The sequence below is a fragment of the Aethalodelphis obliquidens genome, unplaced genomic scaffold, assembly GCF_003676395.1.
Source record: "Aethalodelphis obliquidens isolate GAN/ISIS:26980383/991018 unplaced genomic scaffold, ASM367639v1 scaffold118, whole genome shotgun sequence".
NCBI classification, from domain to species: domain Eukaryota; kingdom Metazoa; phylum Chordata; class Mammalia; order Artiodactyla; family Delphinidae; genus Aethalodelphis; species Aethalodelphis obliquidens.
In genome coordinates this window covers 679,331-706,955 of record NW_020838062.1, presented here as the reverse complement: position 1 = coordinate 706,955, position 27,625 = coordinate 679,331, and the positions used below count along the sequence as shown (strand labels likewise).

Sequence of the window (27,625 nt, the reverse complement as noted above, 5' to 3'; positions counted from 1 at the left end):
TGAAGGTAAGATCCTGACCTTGGCTTCAAGGCCCTGTGTGGTCTAACCCCAGCCTGCCTCCCCTAGTCACCCCTCACCAAGTCCTGCCTCCCCTGGTCACCCCTCTCCAAGTCCTGCCTCTTCTCCCCTCCTGCATTCCCGAACATTCCAGGTTTTGGAAGATGCCACACATGTGCTGTCCCTTCTGCCTGGGGCACTATCACCCGACCCTTTTCACTCACAGACTGGGCTTCATCCTACAGGGACTGGCTGGAAGGGCACTTGCTCTGGGCGGGGGACTTTTGGAGACTCTGCACTCCTGCCACGCCTGCGTGTTTCATCATGACCTCCCCACGAAGTCTGGGAGCCGTCCCATCAGGGGTGCCAGTGGTGACCACCCCAGTGCACAAAGAGGGAAGGTAGGAGACAGGTGAGAGAGAGACGAGACCTGAGAGTGAGTGACCAGAGAGGTGAGCACATGCGAGGGATGAGGGACAGAGGGACAGGGACGACAGAGTCAGACAAGGCAGGGGCGGCAGGGGGAGGCAGCCAGGTGTCTGCAACACACGAGGGTGCTCGGTAACCCACACAGAAGCGGCTCAGAACACACTCCTGACTTTGGCCCCAGGAAGGAGAGAGAAGGCGGCAGTGTGGGAGTCCGATGGCAAAGGCCCCCAGAACAAGGGAAGCTGCCTTGTTCGTTGCTGATTCCAGAGGCCGCTGCGAGGTGGAGAACAGCTCCCCTCTTAGCCTTGGACCTACTGGGTATTTTCTTGTTTTGTGGGACTTGATTCCAGTCGCTTTGCGATCAAGCTACCATTACTAACAGCCAGGCCCTGGGGTCAGAGAGAGGCGAGCCATGCGGGTAACACACGACTTCACACCCACCCAGGCCCGAGACTCTCATCTTAGTCTCCACGCAGCCTTCGTTATCTTTTCTCACACGTTATCTTCATTTACAGTAGACCAAAGGCATGCTTGTTTGAGAAAATGCCCATCTCGGGGCCAGTCGCCCAGCGCTAGCATGTGTGACACAGAACACCACAAGAGTCCCACACAGCCATCCTCTGATGGCGGCGCAGGCGGCCCCCTCCAGGCAGCTATCCTAGCTGCTCCTCCTCAAAGAGGCCAGCCACCTTGTGCCCCTGCTTTTCTTTTCTGCCCCCCGCCTCTGCTCTGGCCAGCCCGGCTCTCTGCCCCATCACTGGACACCAGCCTTCATGCTGATCCCCTGGCCAGGCCCCGCTGCTGCCCTCCCCGTGCCTGTGCTGCGCTGCTACCGTGAGCTTCCTGCAACGCTGCGGTGGCCCACAGCCCCTGCAATCAAGGCCTCACTTGAAGATGCAGGGGGGACGCACAGAGCTAGACCACCCCCTGACCGCCCTCCAAGCACTGTGCCGGGCTCTGTAGGGATCCATTTGCCACTCGCACCCCCGCGAGGTCTCAGGAGGCTGGGGACCTTCCCCGCAGCGGGCACTGCCTCACCGCCAGGGTCGGGGTCTGGCCCTGGCCGGGGCGCCCCCGCCAGCCTCATCCCGGAGCAGCCTGCCTGCGCTTCTCATGATCGTCCTGAGCTGAGTGTGCTCGGGTGAGTACGAATTCGCGTGCTTTCGAGAACAGAGGAGCGTGCAGCATGCAGGCTTGAAGAAGGAGTTGGGGCCTGTCCTCACCAAGTTCGTGACCAGCACAGGGCCAGGCTGGTAGCGCCAGCAGAGAGAGCCAGGCGGGTGAGGGGGGCGGGGCGGCAGGAGACCTCAGCCCTGGTGTATTTCTAACAACACAACACGTAGGAAGAAGCTGCCAGAGGCTTGGGTGCCTAAGTGACTCAAGACTGGAAAGCAGCGCTCCAGGGGCCCTGGATTTGGCAACCACGAGCCGGGTCAGGGCACCGGGTCAGCGCAGAGCACCGCTCTGGGAGCTCGCCTGGGGGTGATTCAATCTCATCACAGCGCTTGTGTCAGGGGCCAGCCTTGCAGAATGCCACATCTAAGAGGAGAGGGAAAAGGTGAGGAACACCACCTTGTCCCTGTGGCCTGGAGAAGGGAATCCGGGAGCTGAGATGACAGACCCAGAGGCCTGGAGCGGGGGCGGGGGCGGGGCGGGTGACAGGAGGCCGCCAGGCGCCAAAGGGGCCGTCGCAGGACTGACTTTGGCTACACGACTCCAGAGTCACAAGGCAAGACACGTGGGTTACAAGAGGGAAGGGGACAGGTTTGGGGACCATGCTTGTGAGGTGGCCTTTTGAAGGCCACGGCCGATTCTTAACTGTCCAGATGCCATGGAACTAACAGGAGGGGTGCTCGTTGGCACAGGCGTGAGCACAGGACGCCTGAAGTTGGTGACTGATGGCTTACTGGCCACGAAACTGAAAACCTGTATTTTGAATACTGACCACTGACCAAAGAAGTTGCCTAACTGTATACTGTTTGTTTGGTTTCATGGGAAAAGAGCTGAGACTGTGCCTCAACTTCCGATGTTGTTCAATAAAGGGAACATTTTACAACTCCTAAAAGTTGGCATTTTTGCGACTCAAAACACACATTACATCCAGAACCCTGGTGTTCGGTAGGTAGAAACGTGCTCTGGCCCTGCTGGCGCCCAGCATGTCTGCGCCGGTGTGGCCGTGCCCGCTGCCCTGGCCACTTCAACACAGGAAGCAGCTAGTGGCCCCATGCCCGCGTTAGACATTTGCCTCATATGCGGTGACAGAAGGGCCCTCAGAGTAAGTGCAGGGGCGGGTCAGGGAAGGTTTCCTAAGAAAAGGTTCTCTGAGCATCCCCTGTTGGCATGGTGTGAGGCCGAGGGCAGGGAAGGCATTCTGAGGTCAGAGGGTTTGAGGGGCCCCTGGCGGGATGCGGCATCCATCGCAGGCCAGGAGACAGGCATAGGTGGGGGGCGACGGGAGGCCCGGTTCAGGGGCTGCTCCGGGAGAAGAACAAGTACTGTGCTGAACAGGCCCTGATAGTGGAGAACAGGCCCCAGGCCTCCAGGGCAGCGCAGCCAACTCAGAGGGTTAGAGGACAAAAGGGCTTCCGTAGCTGAAGCTTCGTGGAACTGGTGCATGGAGCAAGGAAGCAGAGTAAGGGAAAGAGGAGGCGAGCGGCGAGGCGAGGAGAGGGGAGTGGTGAGCCGCGCACAAGCAGGAAGTGGTGCCCCAGGCGGCAGGCTGCACTGTCAGGACGGAGCCCGAAGCCAAGGCTACAGCAAGCGAATTTCTAGCATGGAGGGAAGGTTAGTGAAGTGACGGCCTTGTCAACGTTCACATGCCACGCAACTGAGAGGGACATGAACAGTTCAGTCCTCCCCGTGGTTAGTGGGGCTTGGGGACTATTACAGGTGTCCCCCCTAAATTCCTAAGTTGAAATTCCAGCCCTCAGTACCAAAGAATGTGACCTTATTTGCAGAGAGAGTCTTTACAGAGGTAATGAAGTTAAAATGAGGTCAGTAGGGTGGCCCTAATCCAGTATGACTGGTGTCCCTATGAAAAGGGGAAATCTGGACACACATACACATAGAGGGAAGATGATGTGAAAAGGCACAGGGAGCAGATGGCCGTCTACAAGCCAAGGAAAGAGGCCTGGAACGGATCCTGCCCTCACGGCTCCCAGAAGGAACCAACCCTGAGACACCCTGATTTTGGACTTCTGGGCTCCAGAACTGGGGGACAATACATTTCTGTTGTTGGACCCACCCAGTCTGTGGGACTTTGTCACGGCTGCCCAAGCAGGAGGAGACAGATGAAACATGCCTGGAGAGGCTCTGAAGGTGCAGAGCAAGAGGGAGGGATCAGGCAGGAGGGGGGCAGAGAGGAAAGACGTATCTGCACATCCGGGGCCAACAGAAGTGATGAGGTCAAACTGGGCCCTGGAGACGTGCTCCTGGTGCATGGCCAGTAAACCCGAAGATAATTCAACTTTAAAAAAAAAGAAAAAGCCCAGAACCCTCAGTAGAAAGCCACGTGCCCGTGGAGGTGAGGGCTGGCGCCTGGTCCTCCTCAGCCACACCCACCATGTCCCGGCCACCCAGCTGGAAGAGCTCAGCCACTGAACACCAAGGGCGACCACAGCCGGTTGCCTGGCCCTGCTGTGCACTGTTCTGTAATATTTTTTCAATCTCAGGAGATGTTACAGTGAAAAGGGAGGGGGAAACGACCCCTTCCTCAAGGGGGTACGGGCTCTGTGACTCGGCACGTGCCCTCTTTCTGTTGTGCTACCAGAGTCTATAAGCTGTGACCGAGTCGAGTCACCGGAAGGACTGACAAATGCAGTAATTGACAACACTTCATCAGCTGTGTACCTTCACTTACTTCTACACCACCATCCCTCCTTGGGCAGAAAGATATGCTTTTTTGAAAAGAAAAACAAAAAGATACCTGAGGCCTCATTCGTGGATTCCATCGCACGTAATAGTTTACCCATAATTCCAAATGACTCAGACTAGTAACAGGATATAGGACGTGGTTTTCATAATTCACAAAGAAGGGATTAGAAAACTCATCCAGCTGGCTATTGGTATAAGACCATAGAGATATAGTCTTTGTATACACATCCTGAAAAACAAAAAAAGGAACACATTGAAATAAATTCAACTTCATAGCCTCAAGAATTTGTACCACGTGGAGAAAAGGACTTGAATAATGAAGGGGGTTCAACTGATAAAAACCAGGAACATTTACTAAGTCCCACCCCATCCCTCTGCACACATGACTCAAAAACAAACTAGTTACTGTCCTAGAAAAACGTACTGCTGAGTTAGATGACATCTGGCGACTGTGTCTGTTTGAAGGCAGAATGAGAACCTTCTAACAATCCCAGGATGATGGGGCCCATATTTAACAAATACATTTTTTATTCTTTTTTGCACGTTGCTTGTGTGACCCTTAATATTAAGGACCATAGGTAGAATTTACAGATAAGATTCCTTTCACTGGAAAATCATGGCTATCTGGGGGAAAACCTGTGGGGTGGCAGGCTGAAGAAGCCTTATATAGAGAATATATCATTAAATTATAGATCCCCACCTCCCAATTTTACAGTACACTGTAACTTTGCATTGCTCATCGGAATGCAGGCACCCAAACCCACAGGCATGATGGGGCAGATCGACATTAAACGTGGATCAAGTACAAAGCCAAAGTGAGAAAACAGTGAGGCCAGGAGTGTTTTCCACCATTCTGCTGCTCCCAAGCCAGCTGACTTCTCCCCAAGTTATCTAGACACAAGAGATTAGGATCTCTTCATATTTTATATTTTATATTTACAAGAGAAACACCAGCAATAATTCAAGGGACCCCAAATAGCCAAAACAATCTTGGGAAAAAAGAACAAATTTGGAAGTCCCACACTTCCCAATTTCAAGACTTAACTACAAAGTTGCAGTAATCAATACAGGTGGTACTGGCATAGGATGGACAGACATAGACATACACATCAATGAAATAGAATAGAGAGTACAGAAATGAACCTTCACATTTATGGTCAACTGATTTTCAACAAGGATGCCAAGAAAACTCAATGGGAGAAAGAATGTTTTCAACAAACAATGCTGAGACAACTAGATAACCACATGCAAAAAAATGAAGGTGAACCGTTACCTCACACCACATACAAAAAGTAACTCAAAATGGACAACAGGCCTAAACATAAGAGCTAAACTCTTAGAAGAAAACATAGGCTTAAACTTTCATGACCTTGAGTTAGGCAATGGTTTCTTAGACATGACAACAAAAGCACAAGCAACAATAAGAACAAAAAAAAACCAGATAACTTGGACTTCATCAAAATTAAAGACGTGTGTTTCAAATGACACCATCAAAGAAGTGAAAATACAGTGCACAGAATGGAAGAAAATATTTGCAAATCGTATCTGATAAGGGACTTATGTATGTAAAGAATACATAAGGAACTCTTTCACTCAATAATAACAAGATAACCCAAATAAAAATGGGCAAAGGATCTGAATCAACATTTGTCCACAGACATATACAGTTGGCCAATAAGCACCTGAAGAGACGCTCAGCATCATTAGTCATCAGAGAAATGCACACAAAAATCACAATGAAATACCACTTCACACCCAACTGGGATGGCTAGAATCAAAAAGATAAACAATAACAAGTGTCTACAAAGATGTGAAGAAAATGGGACCCTAAGACATTGCTGGTAAAAATGTTAAATGCTGCAACTGCTTTGGAAAACAGTCTGGTGGTTCCTCAAAGGGTTAAACATAGAGCTACCATATGAACCCAGCAATTCGACTCCTAGGTGTCTCCCCAAGAGAAGTGAAAGCATATGTCCTCACAAAACCTTGAACATGAATGTTCATAGCAGCAGTATTCATAAGAGCCCAAAGTAGAAACAACCCAAATGTCCATCTGCTGATGACTGGATAAACAAATTATGGTCTGTCCATACAATGGAATATTATTCAATCATGAAAAAGGAACGACACACTGGTATATGCCAAACACGGATGAGCCTTGAAAACAGTATGCTTAGTGAAATCAGCCAGACACAAGAGGACAAATACTGTATGATTCTATTTATACAAAATGTCCAGAAGAGGTGAGTTCATAGAGACGGAAAGTAGATTAGTGGTTGCCGGGGGCTGGGCAGAGGGAGGAATCGGGAGTGACTGCTAACGGGTATGGGATTTCTTTCTGGGGTGAGAGAATTTTATGAAATTAGATGGTGGGGATGGTTGCACCCTGAATATACTAAAAACCACTGAACAGTCCACTTTAAAAGGGTTAATTGTATGGTATGTAAATTATATCTCAAGAGAGCTGATTTTTTCGAGTACATTTTGATTTAAAAAAAAAGATAAGACCATAAGGATTTAAATTCTACATATGAACCATATTGTTCTGCTGACATTTTCTTTAAAAACAGCTTTATTGAGATAAGTCACATACCATAAAATTCACTCATTTAAATTCTTTTTCTTCATTAGGAGGTTAACAGGGCCCCATCACACTGGGCCCTCAGAAATGTGGACTTCACCCTGATCACAGTGGGAAGCCACAGGGAGGTTTCAAGCAGAGGAGAGGCACGTGACCAGTCTGAAGTTTGGGAGCGCTGCCCTGGTCGCTATGCTTGGATTCACTGGAGGTCAGAAATGCTCGTTTCTGGGCAGCTGCCTTAGTTCCAGATGCAAGACTGCGGGCTGGGTAGGCTTCAACTAGGCTTGTCGTGGTGGAGTAGTGAGGGGTGGCCAGATCGCAAATCCATCCTGGGACAGGGCTGGCAGTACTCACTGAGGGACTGAACGTGGCAGCTGAGGTGAGGGCGAGGGAGGGATTGAAGATGGCCCCTATGTATGTGGCCTTAGCATCTAGATGGGCAGAGGTGCCACTGAGTGGGATGCAAAAGGGTGAGGGAGGAAGAGGAAAACAGCATTTGGATCCCCAAGACAGATGAAGCTACCTGGAGAGAGAACAAGAAGAGGACCTGGGCCCGGGCGACTCCAAGTTTAGAGATGGGTTAAAAGGAAACAGACGGAGCAGGGAAGGCCAGCGAGGTGGGGGAGAACCAGAGAGGGCATAGGGTGAGGGAGTGGTCAGCTGTGCGCTGAGAGAGAGGGAGGCGGGCTCTGGGGGCCTGCTGTTTTCTCCTAAGTTCTCGAATGTTCTAGCACACTAAACCCGCTGGCAGAAGTCCTTTTCTGTGAACCAGAGGACACTCTTTAAGCTGCCTTCTCCCAATGCTTCCTCACTTTTGATCATTTCTGTCTTTTATCCCAAAGTGAGGAGAAAAGGAAGAGGTAAATCTAACAGAGAAGCTTGGTAACTGCTCCTTTATCAGCTTGATGGAAACAAAGTTGAGCTTTCTACCTCGGGAGAGGTTTGGGCTCATCTACAGACTTCCTTGTCCATGGTCTCCCAGTACCCTTCTGCCCAAGAGCACAGAGAAAGACGAGCAGCATCGTAGCATTTGGAGATTAGGGGGTCCAGAGTCTAGTCCTGACACTAGAGACCTCAGGGAGCTGTGGGCTCCCTGGGCCCCCGCACCCGTAAAGGAAGGGGCTTTCGTCAACTCAGCTGGAAGATTAGACACATGCGCTGGGGCTGGTGAACCCTGGGAGGGCATTTCGTGCAACCCCTCCATTTACAGACAGCAGCAGGGTGAGACCCAAGTCCCCTCTCCATTTCAGTCCCCCTTCTGCAGTGGCACTTAATGGGAAAGGCACTCGAGCAATCAGGAAAGCCAGAGGATATAATACACTTACCTCTTTCAGTCGCTGCTGTTCACAGTTGCACAAGAAAGTCCCAAAGAGACAGCTATAAAGGTGATCCAAAATTGTAATCAAGAATAGTTCATTAAACTCGAATGCTGAAGGAAACTTAAATGGAGAGAGAAATAAGGTTTAGTTTTAAAGTTCAATTTCTAAAACAAATTGGTACTAAGTTTTTTGTGAAAGACAGCTAAGCTACAACTTGGAATATAGTCAAAGATTAAAAGGAAAACTGAGGCCATGTAGAACTTAATTGTCTCCAGGTTCCAGGCCAAGCTTATAGATCTGGCTGAGAAACAACCTGAAGCAACAAAAACTGTTGTACTTTTCAGTGCCTAAGAAAGCTTATGGAGCTTCCACTTCTCGCCACGATGACAGAACAGCCTGCATTCATCCTTGTGCCAGAAACAACTAGAGAGCTGGACAAAATATATGACCCAGCTGTTTGTAGACACTGGCAACAGCCCGGAGCACAGGACTGTGATAACCACACCCCGCCCCAGCTCAGAATGGAAACCAATGAGACAAGTCCTACTATTGTCCCAGCTTCCCTTGTGGAAGCACATTCTGAGTCACAGAGAAGGGAGGGGGATTCCCAGGTAAGTGACTGAAGAAGAAATAGAAAGTCCTTTTCTATTAAACAAACAACTCGAAATTAAAAGCCTTCCCACAGAGACAACTCCATGGACATACATCCCCAGATTCTTACCAATATGTAAGCACACTGAACCTGGCAATATACAATGTAAAAGGGGCAACACCACATGGCCAAGTGGGGTTTGTCTCGGGAATGCAAGGCTGCTTTAAGATTTGAAGATCAAGGTTACCAAAAACAAAAAAAACTATTATTGTAACTCGCTATATTAACAGAATAAGGAGGAAAACCACATGATCCTCTCAATTGCTGTTTCAGGTAATTCTTAATGGGGCTAGCAGAATTCCAGCAAAGAATTACCACTGCCGTGAGTTTCTAGCCAGTAGCTGACATTCAGTAGCCATGATAGAGACGATCTGGAAATGATGATAATGATCCTAGCAGCAGGCATGTACTGGGAGCCTACCATGTACCAGAATTCTAATGTAAAAACATAGTGAAATATTCATCACCTATTCAATGAAGCAAAGGCAATTAGAACAAAACCAAATAGAATTACCCATCATATTTTTGTGCATCAGTGTACTTTAAAGATCTATTCCCTAATCAGAGATGTTTGCAGACTGTCACAACTAATTCTGTCATCTCCAGAGTGACAACCAGAGTCACTGATGGAAAGTTTATTTTTTAAGCTTATCTTTATTACTTTACTAGACCAGAGACAAGCTTCTCAATTCGAAACAATGGTCAATGCAGGACTGTACAAACTCCATCTGAAATTGTTATTTTCCTCACCAGGCTGTGACATTAGCCAACCTAAGGAATTCTGCTCAGCGGCCCTAGATTAAGATTTGCCTCTGTCTACCTTAAGGACTGCTCTCAGAGAAACACATAACTTTTTTTTTAATCTTGTTCTTAGATGAACTAAATCAATGATGAACCAAATCAATGATGAACTAAATCAACTAAATCTGGCCAAGTACATTATGTCAATTTTTTCTAGTATTTTTCTATGCAGCTTAGTCATGCTCTATTTATAAGTTATTGGCACCAAGAAATTTATGAATTTTAAGCAAAAATATAACAGTTACATATATACTGAAGCAATTAAATCAAGGATAGAAATGGAAGGTCTGTATTTCATTTTCAAACGTTTAAAAATATACATTTATCAACAGGACAGCAAAGCTTCTATTGACATATTTTTGAAGTCATGAGTCTTTAGTCCTAACCCTGAGCCCGCATTCTGGATCTGCGAGCTTGGTTGGGCGGGCCGTGGAGGGGGGCATCGCCACTGACTACAAGCCTTACTCCGGCCAAGTGGGTAGCAGGTATGGGAGGTCAGGGTGGGCGGGGCTCAGCCCAAGCCGGTTGGCATCCCAAAGGCTCCATCTATTCATGTTAGGTCAGGACTGCTATTCGCATCCGAAGGGCATTGTGGTGTTAAACTCAGTTCAGGAAACATTTCATCAGAGGAAGTAGCAACTGCTAGATACAAATACAAGATTAAGCCTCTGTGATTCACAGTTTCTTTTAGCCTTTTCTCCTGGAAACTATACCATACACTTTAAAAAGTGTGGTCTTAAAAACCCCATAGAAATCCATAATGAAATTCTGCACCTGGACAAAAACATCAACTATTAAACCGATCCAAAAGGGTAAAAAGTCTGTTTAAACTGGGGTTATTGCAGAATGTCTTTGAGACTCTTCTCTGAAGTCCTTCAGTGACTTTTTCCCTCAGTTCCTTTGATATCAATTTGTGCACACAGGCTAGTTCATCTCATTGAGATGTCTAACAACGTTACACTGACTTAGCTTATTTGATTTAGCAGTAGGAAACCTAAAAATAAGTTAATCTTGTCACATTACTGCATCTTTTCTGACAAGCTACATATCTCATTCACTTGTAACTTAATTCATAGTTAGACTGATTACTGGTGTGTCTCCTAATGCATTAACAATGGTATTTTAAAAGAAATTAATTATACACATTTCACGGACAGAATCTTAAAGCTTGTAAGAAGCATCTGAAACCTAACCCAAACCCCTCATTTTCTTTCTTAAAAATCAAACATTACAAAAATTATATAAATTAGACATGAAAATATAGACACTAAGCAATATGAAGAATGGAAGTCAGTTTGAAGATGTTACACACACGCACACACACGCACGCACACACGCACACGCACGCACACACGCACTTTAGGCAGTTGGGAGGAATAAGCTACTTCACATCCACAAAAATGGTGCTTATCCCTTCAGAAGCATCAGAATTATTTTCTGTGTTCAGCCTTTTTATGTAATTTTTCTGAAATGTATGTCATACCTTCCTGTCTTAACCTGAATGTAACCATCATTTAATTTTGTTACTGGCTTGGAATCAATACAAATTGCGAGTACATGGCACTACAAAACAGTAAGACTTGAGGCCGGTGTCCGTGCCTTTTGAGTATGTGTTTGCTGTTCCCTGTTACTCATACCATCGGGTGCCCGCCGCTGAGACCACCCCTCCTCTACCCCCACCCCTCTACCTAACTGGCTGCTTTGAATCAGCCGTGAACTGCGCACTCAGATGATGCAAGAGCCCAATCAGCTTGGGGAAGCTGGGTCTAAAAGTGCGAGGAGGTTCTAAGGGAGGGCCTGAGGACTCTGTGAAATGTACTTCGGCTGCTTAGAACCCCACGCCAGCCCAATTATTTTCTAATTTCTGAAGGCATATCTATCTATTCTCTCATGATCCTTCCTACTCCAGTGTGATCTGTGGACCAGTAGCACAGCCTGGGAGCTTGTTAGAAATGCAGACTCTCAGGCTCTGCCCCAGACCCGTGAATCAGAACTGCATTTTGACAAGATCCCCAGGGTATCTGTGTGCACAGTCAAGTTTAAGTAGCACTCCAGTAGAGCAGAATCCCTGGAGGGCTTGTGAAACAGAGTGCTGCCCCCCATCCAGGGTCAGCAGGTCTGGGGCGGGGCCTGGGAACCTGCATCTCTCAGTTCCAGGGAGGCTGAGGCTACTGGCCCCAGGACTGCACTGGGAACCACTTGTCTGGATCACTTGTCCTGTAACTCATTTTCATATCAGAACCACCTGGGGAGCTTTTAAGAACTACACACACCTGGGCCTCTCCCCAGGCCCACAGGAAGAAGGGTGTCCAGGGGCAGGGCCCAAGCAGGCGCATCTTTAACATGATATGGTCCCCTTCGTGTGCCCGAGGCAGTCAAGGCCAGACCTCCAGGTCAACAGGAAGGAGAGGGCCCAGGCCATGCTTTTCTATCCTCTCTTCCCCATAGTCCCACCCAAGCAGGCACTTTGGAAAGGGCTCTGCATTTTGCTTGCTCTTTCTGCCTCTCCCTCGCCTCTGTCCCTCTCACTGTATCTCTGCCTCTATTTTGGTTTCCCTCCTGTCTCTGGTCCCTCTGGCTGTCTCCGGCACTCTGGCTTGTTCTCTGGCTCTGATTCCGGGTCCATTTGCATGGCACAATGTCCTATCGTGAGGGTAAGACCCCAAACTTGGGTTTCGACGCTGGAGATGAGGGAAGAAACAGCACATGCCTTCTGGCCTGCTGACCATCGGGCCGACTGGCTTAGGGAAGGGAGACCCCTGCGTGGCCACCTGGCTTACCAGGGCCCCACGCACTGCCGGGTAAGAAATGACAAGACGCTCAGCAGCTTCGTATCTGCCACCGTTCCTGGGACAGTCCTTTTCCTCCTCACCTTGGGGTGGGAGGGGCTGTGGCCTGGGGCGGGGCGTAGAGGGTCCTGGATTCCCTGGTCTCCACCCCCTTTGTTCAGTCACATCCCCATTTCTAACTCCTGGGAATCTTCCAGTACCTGCCCAGCAGCGGGCTGTGTGTGCTTACCCTGACGGAGAGAGGGCAAGTGAAAGAAAGAGAAGGACTGAGGGGCAGGGTTTGCACAGCTGCCGGACAGCATGACGGACAAAAACTGCTTGCAGGAGAAAAGCACCTTTAGGTGTGAAGTTGGTTGTTTCCAATTTTCTGCTTATATTTCTAAGTAATTAGAATCAAACTGAGTTAAATAACAGAAGGGGTCATATTTAACACACACACATCTTCACTTTGAACGAACCTGAAATTGAAGTTTGTCTTCCACTTTAAGATATGCTTAGATCAGACTATAAAGGTCAGAAATAGACTTGAAATCTCTCACCTGTCTTGTCATTTGCCAAACACAGTCAATAAACTGAAGAAATATAGGGGATCGGTCAGCATCTGCATGGTTGTCATTGCCATGGCCCACTCGCTGAAAACAATCAAGAGGTTAAACATTTTAATGTATGCCATGGTCCTCTCAAAAGTCACTTTAAATTGCCTGGTGGCAAGAAGCATGTCTCATTTATATGTCCCAAGGCCTAACAGAATTCCAGGCACATAAAAGGCACTCAAAAACGTTCATTGCGTTGAACCGACTGCCATTACTCTTAGGAAACAAAATTTCAGCGTCCTGTTTTTACACGTTGATTGCTTTATAAGTGCCCTTTAGTGTAGTGGAGATGGAGAAGTCATAAGCAAAAGGCCAGCCGACCTTTCAGTCCACCCCAGCCACCACGCCAAGTGCTTGGTGTCAATGTGGGACCAGCAATTAGCAGCTCACAAAGCACATGACGACTGCCGTTTTCTCCACAAGTGTAGTTTTTTTCCCCCATTTTTCAGAAATGTCAGGAAGTCTGAGAATCAAAACAACAATTAACAGTCCACAAGTTTTAGCCAATTCTGCATGACTCAGAGAACCTCAAAGCCTCACTGTTGAAATGGTAATGGGGAGTCTTCAAGGCAGTTCGGGATTGTATCTCCAGGTTTTCTTCCAGTTTTAAGACATAACTGATATCCAGTATTGTATATCATACCTTTTGATATTTTACAAGATGTTAATAGATTCACATTAAAAGGTAAAAGATAATTTCAAACACATAAACAGGACTGACAAAAACACTGAAAATGTCAAGTTAAAAACAGCTCACGAGTGAGCATTCTAACAAAAACTTCGAGTAATTTGATGCCTAAGCAAAAGGATGAAAAGGAAAGTTATGAAGATACAAGGCGATCACCACACAGGAAGATCAAGAAATACTGGCCTATGAAATCGCCACCAAGAAAGACAGAAAAAGAAATAAATGCTCAAGTCAACATGAACCCCTCAAAGGAACAGTATACTGCCTTCTTTTTTTAAAAAAAATTTAATTGTAGTGAAATATATATATCAAATTTACCAGCAAAACCATTTTAAGTGTATAGTTCAGTGGCATTAAGTACATTCACACTGTTGTACGAGCATCGCCAGCATCCGTCTCTAGAACTTCCCAAACTGAAAGAGGAACTCCCTATTCCCCTCCGCCAGCCCCTGGACCCCCTCATCCTCCTTTGTCTCTACAGATTCGACTGCTCTAGATACTTCATACACGTGGAATCGTGCCGTTTATTTGTCCTTTTGCGACTGGCTTCTTTCATTTAGCATAACGTCCTCTTAATTCATCCGTGTTGTAGCAGGTGTCAGAACTTTCTTCCCTTTGGAAGCTGAATGACATCCCACTGTATGGGTAGACCACAGTCTATTTACCCATTCACCTGTTGATGGACACTGGGTTACTTCCACCTTTGGGCTACTGTGAGTCATGCTGCTATGAACATGGGTGTGCAAGTAAGTGTCTGAGTCCCTGTTTTGGGGGTATATACTCAGAAGCAGAATTGCTGGATCGTATGGTAGTTCTATTTTTAACTTTTTGAGGCACTGCCATACTGTTTTCCAGAGTGGCTGCATGCATTGCATTACTTCTGTACTTCTATATAAAATAATTTGTGGAAGCTACTCCTCAGTATTTAAGGCACCAGGGGAAGTTTTGCACTGACAGTTTACAACTTAAGATTCATTCTTTCTTTTAATAGAGACACATTGAACTCTTACGGTGCGTGCAAGGCGTCCCCCACCCAGCCCTCAGGACTTCTGGTGGTTTCATGGGGTCCAGTGGAGGCTAGGCCCCTGGCTAGGAACCTGGGGTACACTATACATGAGACCCAGCATCTGTGCTCAATGAATAATTCACTTGTGGTTTAGTCGCAGGAGAAGACCTGTAAACAACAGAGGCGATAAAGTGCGCCGGGGCTTCCTAGTCTGAGACACATATGGTGGGGCTGCAAAGGAACAAGCAGCCATCCCAGGATGGTCTAGAGGAGGAAGCTAGGCGGGAAAGTCACGAGTCACGGTCATGGAGGAGGTCTTACTTCAGACAGAACTTGAACGACCAGGAGGAACTTGCTTCTGGCTGGCCAGGGATAGATTCTGTGAGAAGCAGTGGGGAGGCTCAGGGGGTGGGGGGTTGGTGGCGGCCACCAGGGGTGCCATAAGTAGCAGGGCACGGTTGAGGCAAGGCGAGAGAGGTGAGACAAGGTTGGAAAGGTGGGCCAGGGCCAGATCACCAAGGGCCCCAAACGTGGCGCTGAGGAGTTTGCCCACAACCCAGTAGGCCGTGGGCACTCAGAGGGGTTTGTGCTGGGGAGAGCCGGCACCAGATCTGCTTTATGTAATGCCCCATCTGCTACAGTGGGGACAGTGGGTTGGAAGGAGACAGGGAGACTGCCATAATAGTCCCGAGGGAGCTGGCCAGGCCTGAACTAAGGGGGATGGAGTGGCAATGGGGAGGGGATGACAGATTTGAAATACATGCATTTAAAATCATGGGACTGGCTGAGCTCAGTAAGGGATGAAGCATACAAAAAGAAAAGAAACGATGTGAGGACTGAGCCCTAGGGCACCCCAACATTAAGAAGTTGGGGAGAGTGAAGCCTCATGAGCAGTGGATTAAATCCCCACAGTCAACTTGATGCACCCTGCATCTGTGGAATACATGAATAGACGACGAATCATCGCAAAAGTGAGGCAGTGGACTTTGGGAGCAACTGTAGACTTGGGGTTTACTGTATGCAACTGACTGGTTCCTGATTTTTATGTTTATCTTAGTATAGTTTTTAGCACTTGATATCATTGGTGGATTTGTTTATTGGTTTGGCTGCTCTCTTCTTTTTTTTATTACTTAAAATTTTTTTTATTTTAATAATTATTTTATTTTGTTTCTTTTAACTTTTAAATTTCTTTCTTTCTTTTTTTTCTCCCTTTTCTTCTGAGCCGTGTGGCTGACAGGGTCTTGGTGTTCTGGCCGGCTGTCAGGACTGGGCCTCTGAGGTGGGAGAGCTGAGTTCAGGACACTGGACCACCAGAGACCTCCTGGACCCACGTAATATCAATCGGCGAGAGGTCTCCCAGACATCTCCGTCTCAACGCTAAGACCCAGCTCCACTCAACGGCCAGCAAGCTCCAGTGCTGGACACCCCATGCCAAACAACTAGCAAGAGAGGAACACAACCCCATCCATTAGCAGAGAGGCGGCCTAAAGTCATACTAACTTCACAGACACCCCAAAGCACACTACTGGACATGACCCTGCCCACCAGAAAGACAAGATCCAGCCCCAGTCACCAGAACACAGGCACAGTCCCCTCCACCAGGAAGCCTACACAAGCCCCTGCAGCAACCTTAGCCACAGGGGGCAGACAGCAGAAACAACGGGAACTACAAACCTGTAGCCTGCAAAAGGAGACCCCAAACACAGTAAGTTAAACAAAATGAGAAGACAGAGAAATACACAGCAGATGAAGGAGCAAGGTAGAAACCCACCAGACCAAACAAATGAAGAGGAAATAGGCACCCTACCTGAAAAAGAATTCAGAATAATGATAGTAAAGATGATCCCAAATCTTGAAAATAGAATGGAGAAAATATAAGACACGTTTAACAAGGACCCAGAAGAACTAAAGAGCAAACAAACAATGATGAACAACATTATAAATGAAATTAAAAATTCTCTAGAAGGAATCAATAGCAGAATTAATGAGGCAGAAGAACAGACAAGAGACCTGGAAGATAAAATAGCGGAAATCACTACTGCAGAGCAGAATAAAGAAAAAAGAGTGAGAAGAATTGAGGACAGTCTCAGACACCTCTAGGACAATATTAAATGTACCAACATTCGAAATATAGGGGTCTCAGAAGAAGAAGAGAAAAAGAAAGGGTCTGAGAAAATATTTGAGGAGATTATAGTTGAAAACTTCCCTAACATGGGAAAGGAAATAGTCAATCAAGTCCAGGAAGTGCAGAGGGTCCCAAACAGGAAAAATCCAAGGAGAAACACTCCAAGAAACATATTAATCAAACTATCAAAACTTAAATACAAAGAAAAAATATTAAAAGCAGCAAGGGAAAAGCAACAAATAACATTCAAGGGAATCCCCATAAGGTTAACAGCTGATCTTTCAGCAGAAACTCTACAAACCAGAAGGGAGTGGCAGGACATATTTAAAGTGATGAAAGGGAAAAACCTGCAGCCAAGACTACTCTACCCAGCAAGGATCTCATTCAGATTCGATGGAGAAATTAAAACCTTTACAGACAAGCAAAAGCTAAGAGAACTCAGCACCACCAAACCAGCTTTACAATGAATGCCAAAGGAATTTCTCTAGGCAGGAAACACAAGAGAAGGAAAAGGCCTACAATAACAAACCCAAAACAATTAAGGAAATGGTAACATGAACATACATATCGATAATTACCTTAAATGTAAATGGATTAAATGTTCCCACCAAAAGACACAGACTGGCTGAATGGATACAAAAACAAGACCCATATATATGCTGTCTACAAAAGACCCACTTCAGACCTAGGGACACATACAGACTGAAAGTGAGGGGATGGAAAAAGATATTCCATGCAAATGGAAATCAAAAGAAAGCTGGAGTAGCAATTCTCATATCAGACAAAATAGACTTTAAAATAAAGACTATTACAAGAGACAAAGAAGGACGCTACATAATGATCAAGGGATCAATCCAAGAAGAAGATATTACAATTGTAAATAGTTACGCACCCAACATAGGGGCACCTCAATACATAAGGCAAATGCTAACAGCCACAAAAGGGGAAATCGACAATAACACAATAATAGTAGAGGGCTTTAACACCCCACTTTCACCAATGGACAGATCATCCAAAATGAAAACAAATAAGGAAACACAAGCTTTAAATGACATATTAAACAAAATGGACTTAATTGATATTTATAGCACATTCCATCCAAAAACAACAGAATACACTTTCTTCTCAAGTGCTCATAGAACATTCTCCAGGATAGATCATATCTTGGGACACAAATCAAGCCTTGGTAAATTTAAGAAAACTGAAATCGTATCAAGTATCTTTTCCAACCACAACGCTATAAAGCTAGATAACGATTACAGGAAAAAACTGTAAAAAATACAAACACATGGAGACTAAACAATACACTCCTTAATAACGAACTGATCACTGAAGAAATCAAAGAGGAAATAAAAAAATACCTAGAAACAAACGATAATGGAGACACGACGACCCAAAAACTATGGGATGCGCAAAAGAAGTTCTAAGAGGGAAGTTTATAGCAATACAATGCTACCTTAAGAAACAGGAAACATCTCGAATAAACAACCTAACCTTACACCTAAAGCAATTAGAGAAAGAAGAACAAAAAAAACCCAAAGTTAGCAGAAGGAAAGAAATCATAAAGATCAGATCAGAAATAAGTAAAAAAGAAATGAAGGAAACAATAGCAAAGATCAATAAAACGAAAAGCTGGTTCTTTGAGAAGATAAACAAAATTGATAAACCACTAGCCAGACTCATCAAGAAAAGAGGGGAGAAGACTCAAATCAATAGAATTAGAAATGAAAAAGGAGAGGTAACAACTGACACTGCAGAAATACAAAGGATCATGAGAGATCACTGCAAGCAACTATATGCCAATAAAATGGACAAACTGGAAGAAATGGAAAAATTCTTAGAAAAGCACAACCTTTCCAGACTGAACCAGGAAGAAACAGAAAATATAAACAGACCAATCACAAGCACTGAAATTGAAACTGTGATTAAAAATCTTCCAACAAACAAAAGCCCAGGACCAGATGGCTTCACAGGCGAATTCTATCAAACATTTAGAGAAGAGCTAATACTTATCCTTCTCAAACTCTTCCAAAATATAGCAGAGGGAGGAACACATCCAAACTCATTCTACAAGGCCACCATCACCCTGATACCAAAATCAGACAAAGATATCACAAAAAAGAAGACTACAGGCCAGTATCACTGATGAACATAGATGCAAAAATCCTCAACAAAATACTAGCAAACAGAATCCAACAGCACATTAAAAGGATCATACACCATGATCAAGTGGGGTTTATCCCAGGAATTCAAGGATTCTTCAATATATGCAAATCAATCAATGTGATACACCATATTAACAAACTGAAGGAGAAAAACCATATGATCATCTCAACAGATGCAGAAAAAGCTTTCGACAAAATTCAACACCCATGTATGATAAAAACTCTTCAGAAAGTAGACACAGAAGGAACTTACCTCAACATAATAAAGGCCATATATGACAAACCCACAGCCAACATCATCCTCAGTGGTGAAAAACTGAAAGCATTTCCACTAAGATCAGGAACAAGACAAGGTTGCCCACTCTCACCACTATTATTCAACATACTTTTGGAAGTTTTAGCCACAGCAATCAGAGAAGAAAAAGAAATAAATGGAATCCAAATCAGAAAAGAAAAGTAAGACTGTCACTGTTTGCAGATGACATGATACTATACATAAAGAATCCTAAAGATGCTACCAGACTACTACTAGAGCTAATCAATGAATTTGGTAAAGTAGCAGGATACAAAATTAATGCACAGAAATCTCTTGCATTCCTATACACTAATGATGAAAATCTGAAAGAGAAATTAAGGAAACACTCCCATTTACTACTGCAACAAAAAGAATAAAATACCTAGGAATAAACCTACCTAAGGAGACAAAAGACCTGTATGCAGAAAACGATAAGACACTGATGAAAGAAATTAAAGATGATACAAACAGATGGAGAGATATTCCATGTTCTTGGATTGGAAGAATCAACACTGTGAAATTGATTATACTCCCCAAAGCAATCTACTTTGATTGAGGTTCAATGCACTCCCTATCAAATTACCAATGTGGGCTTCCCTGGTGGTACAGCGGTTAAGAATATGCCTGCCAATGCAGGGAACACGGGTTTGAGCCCTGGTCTGGGAAGATCCTACATGCCGCGGAGCAACTAAGCCTGTACGCCACAACTACTGAGCCTGCACTCTAGAGCCTGTGAGCCAGAGCTACTGAAGCCCATGCATCTAGAGCCCATGCTCTGCAACAAGAGAAGCCACCGCAATGAGAAGCCTGAGAACCACAACCAACAGTAGCCCCCATTCACCACAACTAGAGAAAGCCCGTGAGCAGCAACAAAGACCCAGTGCAGCCAAATATAAATAAATAAAATAAATAAATTTGTTTAAAAAAAAAAAAAACCTACCAACGGCATTTTTCACAGAACTAGAACAAAAAATTTTACAATTTATATGGAAACACAAAAGACCCCGAATAGCCAAAGCAACCTTGAGAAAGAAAAATGGAGCTGGAGGAATCAGGCTTCCTGACTTCAGACTATACTACAAAGCTACAGTAATCAAGATAATATGGTACTGGCACAAAAACAGAAATATAGATCAATGGAACAGGATAGAAAGCCCAGAGATAAACCCATGCATGTATGGTCACCTTATCTTTGATAAAGGAAGCAAGAATATACAGTGGAGAAAAGACAGCCTCTTCCATAAGTGGTGCTGGGAAAACTAGACAGCTACATGTAAAAAAATGAAATTAGAACACTTCCTAACACCATACACAAAAATAAGCTCAAAATGGATTAAAGACCTAAATGTAAGGCCAGACACTATCAAACTCTTAGAGGAAAACATAGGCAGAACACTCTATGACATAAATCACAGCAAGATCCTTTTTGACCCACCTCCTAGACAAATGGAAATAAAACCAAAAATAAACAAATGGGACCTAATGAAACTTCAAAGCTTTTGCACAGCAAAGGAAACCATAAACAAGACCAAAAGACAACCCTCAGAATGGGAGAAACTATTTGCAAACGAAGCAACTGACAAAGGATTAATCTCCAAAATATACAAGCAGCTCAGTAGCAAAAATGCAAACAACCCAATCCAAAAATGGACTAAAGACCTAACGACACATTTCTCCAAAGAAGATATACAGATTGCCAACAAACACGTGAAAGGATGCTCAAGATCACTAATCATCAGAGAAATGCCAATCAAAACTACAATGAGGTATCACCTCACACTGGTCAGAATGGCCATCATCAAAAAATCTAGAAACAATAAATGCTGGAGAGGGTATGGAGGAAAGGGAACCCTCTTGCACTGTTGGTGGGAATGTATATTGGTAGAACCACTATAGAGAGCAGTATGGCGCTTCCTTAAAAAACTAAAAACGGAACTACGCTACGACCCAGCAATCCCACTACTGAGCATATACCCTGAGAAAACCATAATTCAAAAAGAGATATGTACCGCAATGTTCACTGCAGCACTGTTTACAATAGCCAGGACATGGAAGCAACTGAAGTGTCCATCAACAGATGAATGGATAAAGAAGATGTGGCACATATATTCAATGGAATATTACTCAGCCATGAAAAGTGAAATTGAGTTATTTGTAGTGAGGTGGATGGACCTAGAGTCTGTTGTACAGAGTGAAGTAAGTCAGAAAAACAAATACCGCATGCTAACACATATATATGGAATCTAAGGATAATAATAATGCTTCTGAAGAACCTCAGGACAGAACCGGAATAAAGACGCAGAGGTAGAGAATGGAGTTAAGGACACGAGGAGGGGGAAGGGTAAGCTGGGACGAAGTGAGAGAGTGGCATTGACTTATAAACACTATCAAATGTAAAATCGATAGCTAGTGGGAAGCAGCCACATAGCACAGGGAGGTCAGCTCGGTGTTTTGTGACCACCTAGAGGGGTGGGATAGGGAGGGTGGGAGGGAGGGAGGTGCAAGAGGGAGGAGACATGGGGATGTTTTTATATGTATAACTGAATCACTCTGTGATACAGCAGAAACCAACACACCATTGTAAGCAATTATACTCCAATAAAGGTGTTTAAAAAAAAAGAAGAAGTTGGGGAGAGAGGGAGGACCAGAAGGTAGGAGGAAATTCAGAAGGTTGCAGCCACCTAGAAGCCAAGGGAAGAAAGTGTTTGCAGAAGAAGGGAGCAATGACCAGTATCAAATGCTCAGGCCAAATAGGAGAAGCACTTGGCAGAGTGGCAGCCATTGGTGACTGTGACAAGAGCAGTGGCAGGGCGAAGGTGCAGGGGCGTGAGGAGGAAGCCTGGCTGAAGCGGGTTCAAGAGAGACCAGAAGGAGAGAAACAGTGAGAGCCAGAACAGACTAGTTTTGTGCAGATTTGTTGTAGTGGGGAGCAGATGTTCAGGGTGACACCTGGAGGGGGAAGTACAGTCAAGAGGGTTGGGTTTTAGGATGGGATAAGTAACAGCACGTTTCTGTCAATGGAAACGATCAAGGGGAGAGGGGAGATGGAGGCAGGAACCACCCATGAGCCGGATGACGGGACAGGTGGGCAAGGAGAGTAATTGGCTTCAGGTAGGAGCTCATCCACAGAAACTCGAGGGAAGGAATAGTAGACAGACCCAGTGGGTGAGTGACTGCAGGCTTGAAACCCCTGCCTGAAGGTTGGCTGTACCCTCAATAGCTGGGTGACCTTGGCCGGTAGCTCATACTCAGTTTCCCCATCTATCCATGGTAGCATCTGCCTCGCAAGGTCACTAGAAGATTAAAACTGGAGGATACATGTAACTGAGCACCACTGTGTGTCCAGCACTGTTGAAGTCCTAACCCTCAGTACCACAGAATGTGAGTGCATTGGGAGAGAATCACATCCTTAAAGGCCTTAAGTTGAAATGAGGCTGTTCCAGTCTGACTCATGTTCTTATAAGAAGAGGAAGTCTGGACACAGAGAGACACCAGGGATGTGTGCGCACAGAGGAAAGGCCATGTGAGGACACAGCAAGAAGGCAGCTGTCTGCAAGCCAAGGAGAGAGCCATCAGGAGAAACCAACCCTGTCAGAACCTTGATCTTGGACTTCCAGCCCCCAGAATGATGAGACAATAAATTTCTGTTGTTTAAGCCACCCAGTCTTACGGTACTTTGTATGGCAAAATCTGGTACACCAATGTTCACAGCAGCATTATTCACAATCACCAACAGATGGAAATAACCCAAGTGTCCACCAACAGGTGAATGGATAAACAAAATGCAGTATATCCACACAATGGAATACCACTCAGCCATGAAAAGGAATTACTGATAAAATTTGATAGGTTCTATAAGATGCATAAACCTTGAGAACATTGTGCTTAGTGAAATAAGCCTGTCGCAGCGAGACAAATATTGTGTGAGTCCACTTATGTCAGGGAGATGGAAAGCACATTAGTGGTCTCCAGGGGCTGGTGGGAAGAGGGAAATGAGGCGTGACTACTTAATGTGTACAGGGTGTCCTTTTGGGGGTGATGAAATGTTTTGGAACTAGATAGCGATGGTGGTTGCACAGCACTGAATGCACTAAATGCCGTGGAACTATATACTTTAAGATGGTTAATTCTATGTTACATGAATTTTACCTTAATTCTTTACAAAAATAAAGGCATACCTACGTGGAAAAAAAAAAAAGATTGCCCTGCCAGGAACATACAATGCTGAGGTCCATGGCATTCTCTTATGGCAATTCAGGTCTCACACAGAGCACAAAGCCGTCTCGTGTGTGTGTGTGTGTGTGTGATGTGTGATACAAATATGCATATGATATAGCAAAATAATGAAGCGTGCACCTCACTGTCTCAACTTACCAGTGCAAACCTATGTCCAAAGCTTATCCACTCCTTTTCTATGAGAGCCTCGAATCCTTTAATGGTGCGGTAATAACTGTCCAACATCAGCATGGCCAGAGACGTCAGCTGGGATGTTCGGTCCCAACCGTCGCTGCAGTGCACCACCACCGAGGTTTTCCCAGATTCTATTTTATCAGCAATTCTTACTGCCCCAGCAAGAAGCATCTTCAGAAAAGAAGGCACATTAAACCAGGCTACATTTAATTTCTATTAGAGCAAAAAGAATTCTGTGGAGAACACTGGAAGTTCAGGTCAATGAACCAAACAAGAATGCAATCAATTTAAGAATCACTAGGAAACATTAGTATCTGGAGGGAAAAAAGAGAAACTTACACTAAGAAAAAAACTACAGTAGTAAATAGGGTCCTTTATCAAAGGGCCACAAAGTACTTAAAAAACCTGATCTGAGGGCTTCCCTGGTGGCGCAGTGGTTGAGAGTCTGCCTGCCGATGCAGGGGACGCGGGTTCATGCCCCGGTCCGGGAGGATCCCGCATGCCGCGGAGCGGCTGGGCCCTGTGAGCCATGGCCGCTGAGCCTGCGCGTCCGGAGCCCGTGCTCCGCAATGGGGGAGGCCACAACGGTGAGAGGCCCGCATACCGCCAAAAAAACCCCAAAAAACCTGATCTGAGGCAAGCATTATTGCTTTCTGTTATGTCACAACCCGCCCCCCCCAACAAAGACCACAGTTTGGATGCTGCCCATGGAAACTATGAAAGCCCAAGTACACAGCAAAGATGCATTCATTTGCAATGCTAAGAAACCATCCAGATAGACAGACAGACAGATAGCTTTATGGCCCAGCTGCAGAGAAATCTTAAGCAGAAAGCACGTAAAGGATGGGCCCTCTCTGTACCCGAATGTACTCCAGCCAGTGCGTCCCGTCCACGTTGGACAGCCACCGCGCCTCCTCGATGGCCGGGTATGCGATCTCCTTCAGTTTTCGCAGCGACTCTCTCATCACGTGAATGTTGTGGATCTCCAGGAACACGAGTTCTGCGTTTGGGTATGCACTTTCACTTTCATAGCCCCCACCCTTTGCCTGTGAAAACAAAAGATATATGTCACTTCATCTGAGTTAACTTTTCTGTTCTTTCTAGTTTTAACCAGATAGAGACCATTAAAGAAGCGACAAACTCATCTGTTTATAATAAGCCTCCTACATCCTTATATGAGTTTCCCATGGCTGTTGGAACAGAGTACCGCAATCTGAGTGGCTTAAAGTGACAAAAATTTCTCCTCTCTCAGTTCTAGAGGCTGGAAGTCCAAAATCAAGGTACTGGCAGGGCCGTGTTCCCTCAGAACCCTCTTGGGGAGGACCCTTCTTTGCCTCTTCCAGCTTCTGGTGGCCCCAGGTGTTTCTGGTTTATAGATACGTTAATCTCTGCCCCATCTTCACATGGCCTTCTCCTTGTGTCTGTATCTCTTCTTATAAGGACACCAGTCAGACTGGATTAGGACCCATCCTAATTCCATACGACTTCGTCTTAACTTGATTACATTTGCAAAGACCCTATTTCAAATCAGGGCCACAGTCACAGGTGCCAGGAGTTAGGGCTTCAACACATTTTTTTTTTAATGGAAACACAGTTCAACCCACAACAATCTTCCATCACCCATCATCAGTTTTGAAAACGATTAACAACTGGATCTTACACAAGGCGAATTGGGTTCTAAAACGTTCTAGCATATATCTGAATAAAAAAGTTGTACTGTGGACTTCCCTGGTGATGCAGTGGTTAAGAATCCACCTGCCAATGCAGCGGACACGGGTTTGAGCCCTGGTCCGGGAAGATCCCACATGCCGCGGAGCAAGTAAGCCTGTTTGCCACAACTACTGAGCCTGTGCTCTAGAGCCCACGAGCCACAACTACTGAGCCATGTGCCACAGATACTGAAACCCACGCACCACGACTACTGAAGCCCACGCGCTTAGAGCACGTGCTCTGCAACAAGATCAGCCACCACAATGAGAAGCCCGCGCACTGCAACAAAGAGTAGCCCCCACTCACCGCAACTAGAGAAAGCCCGTGTGCTGCAATGAAGACCCAACGCAGCCAAAAATATAAATAAATAAATAAATATTTTAAAAAATAAAGTTGTACTACCACAAAACTTCTATATAAAACAATTTGTAAATCCCAAACAGTGAGATTTATTTAAGTAATTTAAGTAAAATAAAATGCAAATGTAACAAAAAAGGGGGATACGGCTCACCCCTTGGTAATCTCATAACAAAATCTGGTCTACAATTAGCTTATATTTTGCAGAAGTCAACATCCAAGACACATCTGTTATGAGAATATAGAGAAATTGAAACCCTAATACATTGCTGGTAGAAATTTAAACTGTACAGTCTCTGTGGAAAACAGTCTGATGGTTCCTCAAAAAGTTAAACATGGAACTACCATCTGGTCCAGAAATTCCAACTCCTGCACGACTAAAATCAGGTATTCACATGAAAACTTGTACACAAAAAATCATAGCAGGAATATCCACAACAGGGATCAGGTGGAAGCAACGCAAATGTCCATCAATGAATGAGCGGATAAACTGTGCTGTATCCATACAATGGACTATTTTTCGGCCACACAAAGGCATGGAGTACTGATACATGCTACAGTATGGAGGAACCGTAGAAACATCACGCCAAGCGAAAGCAGCCAGGCACATAAAACCACACAGTGTATGACTCTATTTATATGAAGTGTCCAGAAGAAGGAAATCTACATGGAAAGTAAATTAGTGGTTGACAGGGGTTGGGGACAGGGGTTGGGGAGAGTGGAGGATGGGCGGCGACTGCCAGTGGGCACAGGGTTTCCATCTGGGGCTATGGAAGCGTTCTGGAATGAGATAGTGGTGACTGTCTCACAACGCTGTGAATAGACTAGAAGGCACTGAACTGTAAACTGTGGACTGGTTTCTGGAGGAGGAACAGAGCCCTGGGCTTTGAGTGGTGGAACTGTCTCGGGAGCAGGACGCAGAGCTCTGGAGCACGGAAGAAGGGCAGGGCGGTGGCTCTGGGGACGGCGTCCAGGGCTCAGGGACGGCATGTGTGGTGAGGAGAGCAGTCAGGTCCAGAGCCTGCGGAAAGCCGACATTTAGGGAATGCAGAGCAAAAGAGACTGAGGAGAGCGGCCAAAGACTGGAGGATAAAGAGAAAAGGGAAGAGAGTCTTTCAAAAAGGAGACGGTACTCACTGTGTCAAAAGCTCGCGAGGTCGTGACAAGCAGGTACTTGGTGGCCTTACCATGAAGAGTCCAGGCCAAGACGGGCACGGGGGTAGGGGAACGGCGGAGCCAGCTGCGAGGGGACGGGGACGGGGACTCCGGGGAGGGCTTATCTGCACAGCTGGGACAGACTTCACGGGAAGGAGTGGGCACAAGAGCAGGGTGGGCTGAGCTGGCAGGGGGTCGGGGGAGGACGCAGCGGGGAGGCCACCCTAGTTTCCGGGCTGTGGAGGTAGGGACGGGGTGGGGGCAGTTCCCGTCTGAGGCTGGGTGTGTTCTGTGCAGAAGGGTCGAGGACGAAGGGCGTGGGGCAGGGCCATCCAGGAGAGAAAGAGTTGTAAAGGGCTGACCCAGCCCCTGGAGGGCCCAGGAGAGGCAGGGAGCCTGGCAGGAGCCTGGGGCCCGGGGCCGGAGCCTGGGGTCCTGCTCGGCGGCCCGGGTGTGGGCCTGGGGTGGGTGGGCAGGGAGGCGGGGGTGGGGGAGTGTGCCCCGAGCCCGTGCCACAGCCATGCCGGGGGACCGGAGCCCAGCCACCGGGGGCGGAGCAGGGGCCGAGGACCTGCTCAAGCTCAGGAGCCGCAAACACGACTGGCGGGGAAAGAAGAGAATGTCGTCATCGGGTCTGGATGCGCCTGTCCTCTGGCCGGTACAGGATGACGTGAGGCGCT

The 27,625-nt window shown here is 46.2% G+C and overlaps 1 protein-coding gene across 5 annotated transcripts in view; it reads right to left on the bottom strand.

The window, feature by feature from the left end:
- MTMR1 (myotubularin related protein 1) overlaps positions 1 to 27,625 on the bottom strand; it is a 77,185-nt gene that overhangs the window by 2,054 nt on the left and 47,506 nt on the right. For 4 of the 5 annotated variants that reach the window (XM_027097946.1, XM_027097948.1, XM_027097949.1 and 1 more), the window contains 5 exons: positions 24,584 to 24,769; positions 23,688 to 23,894; positions 12,981 to 13,073; positions 8,206 to 8,319; positions 4,352 to 4,528 (listed from right to left, as the gene is read on the bottom strand). In XM_027097946.1, coding sequence (XP_026953747.1) covers positions 4,352 to 4,528; positions 8,206 to 8,319; positions 12,981 to 13,073; positions 23,688 to 23,894; positions 24,584 to 24,769 — 777 coding nt within the window. The remainder of the gene's footprint in view (positions 1 to 4,351; positions 4,529 to 8,205; positions 8,320 to 12,980; positions 13,074 to 23,687; positions 23,895 to 24,583; positions 24,770 to 27,625) is intronic. The other variant, XM_027097950.1, reaches the window with a different exon arrangement.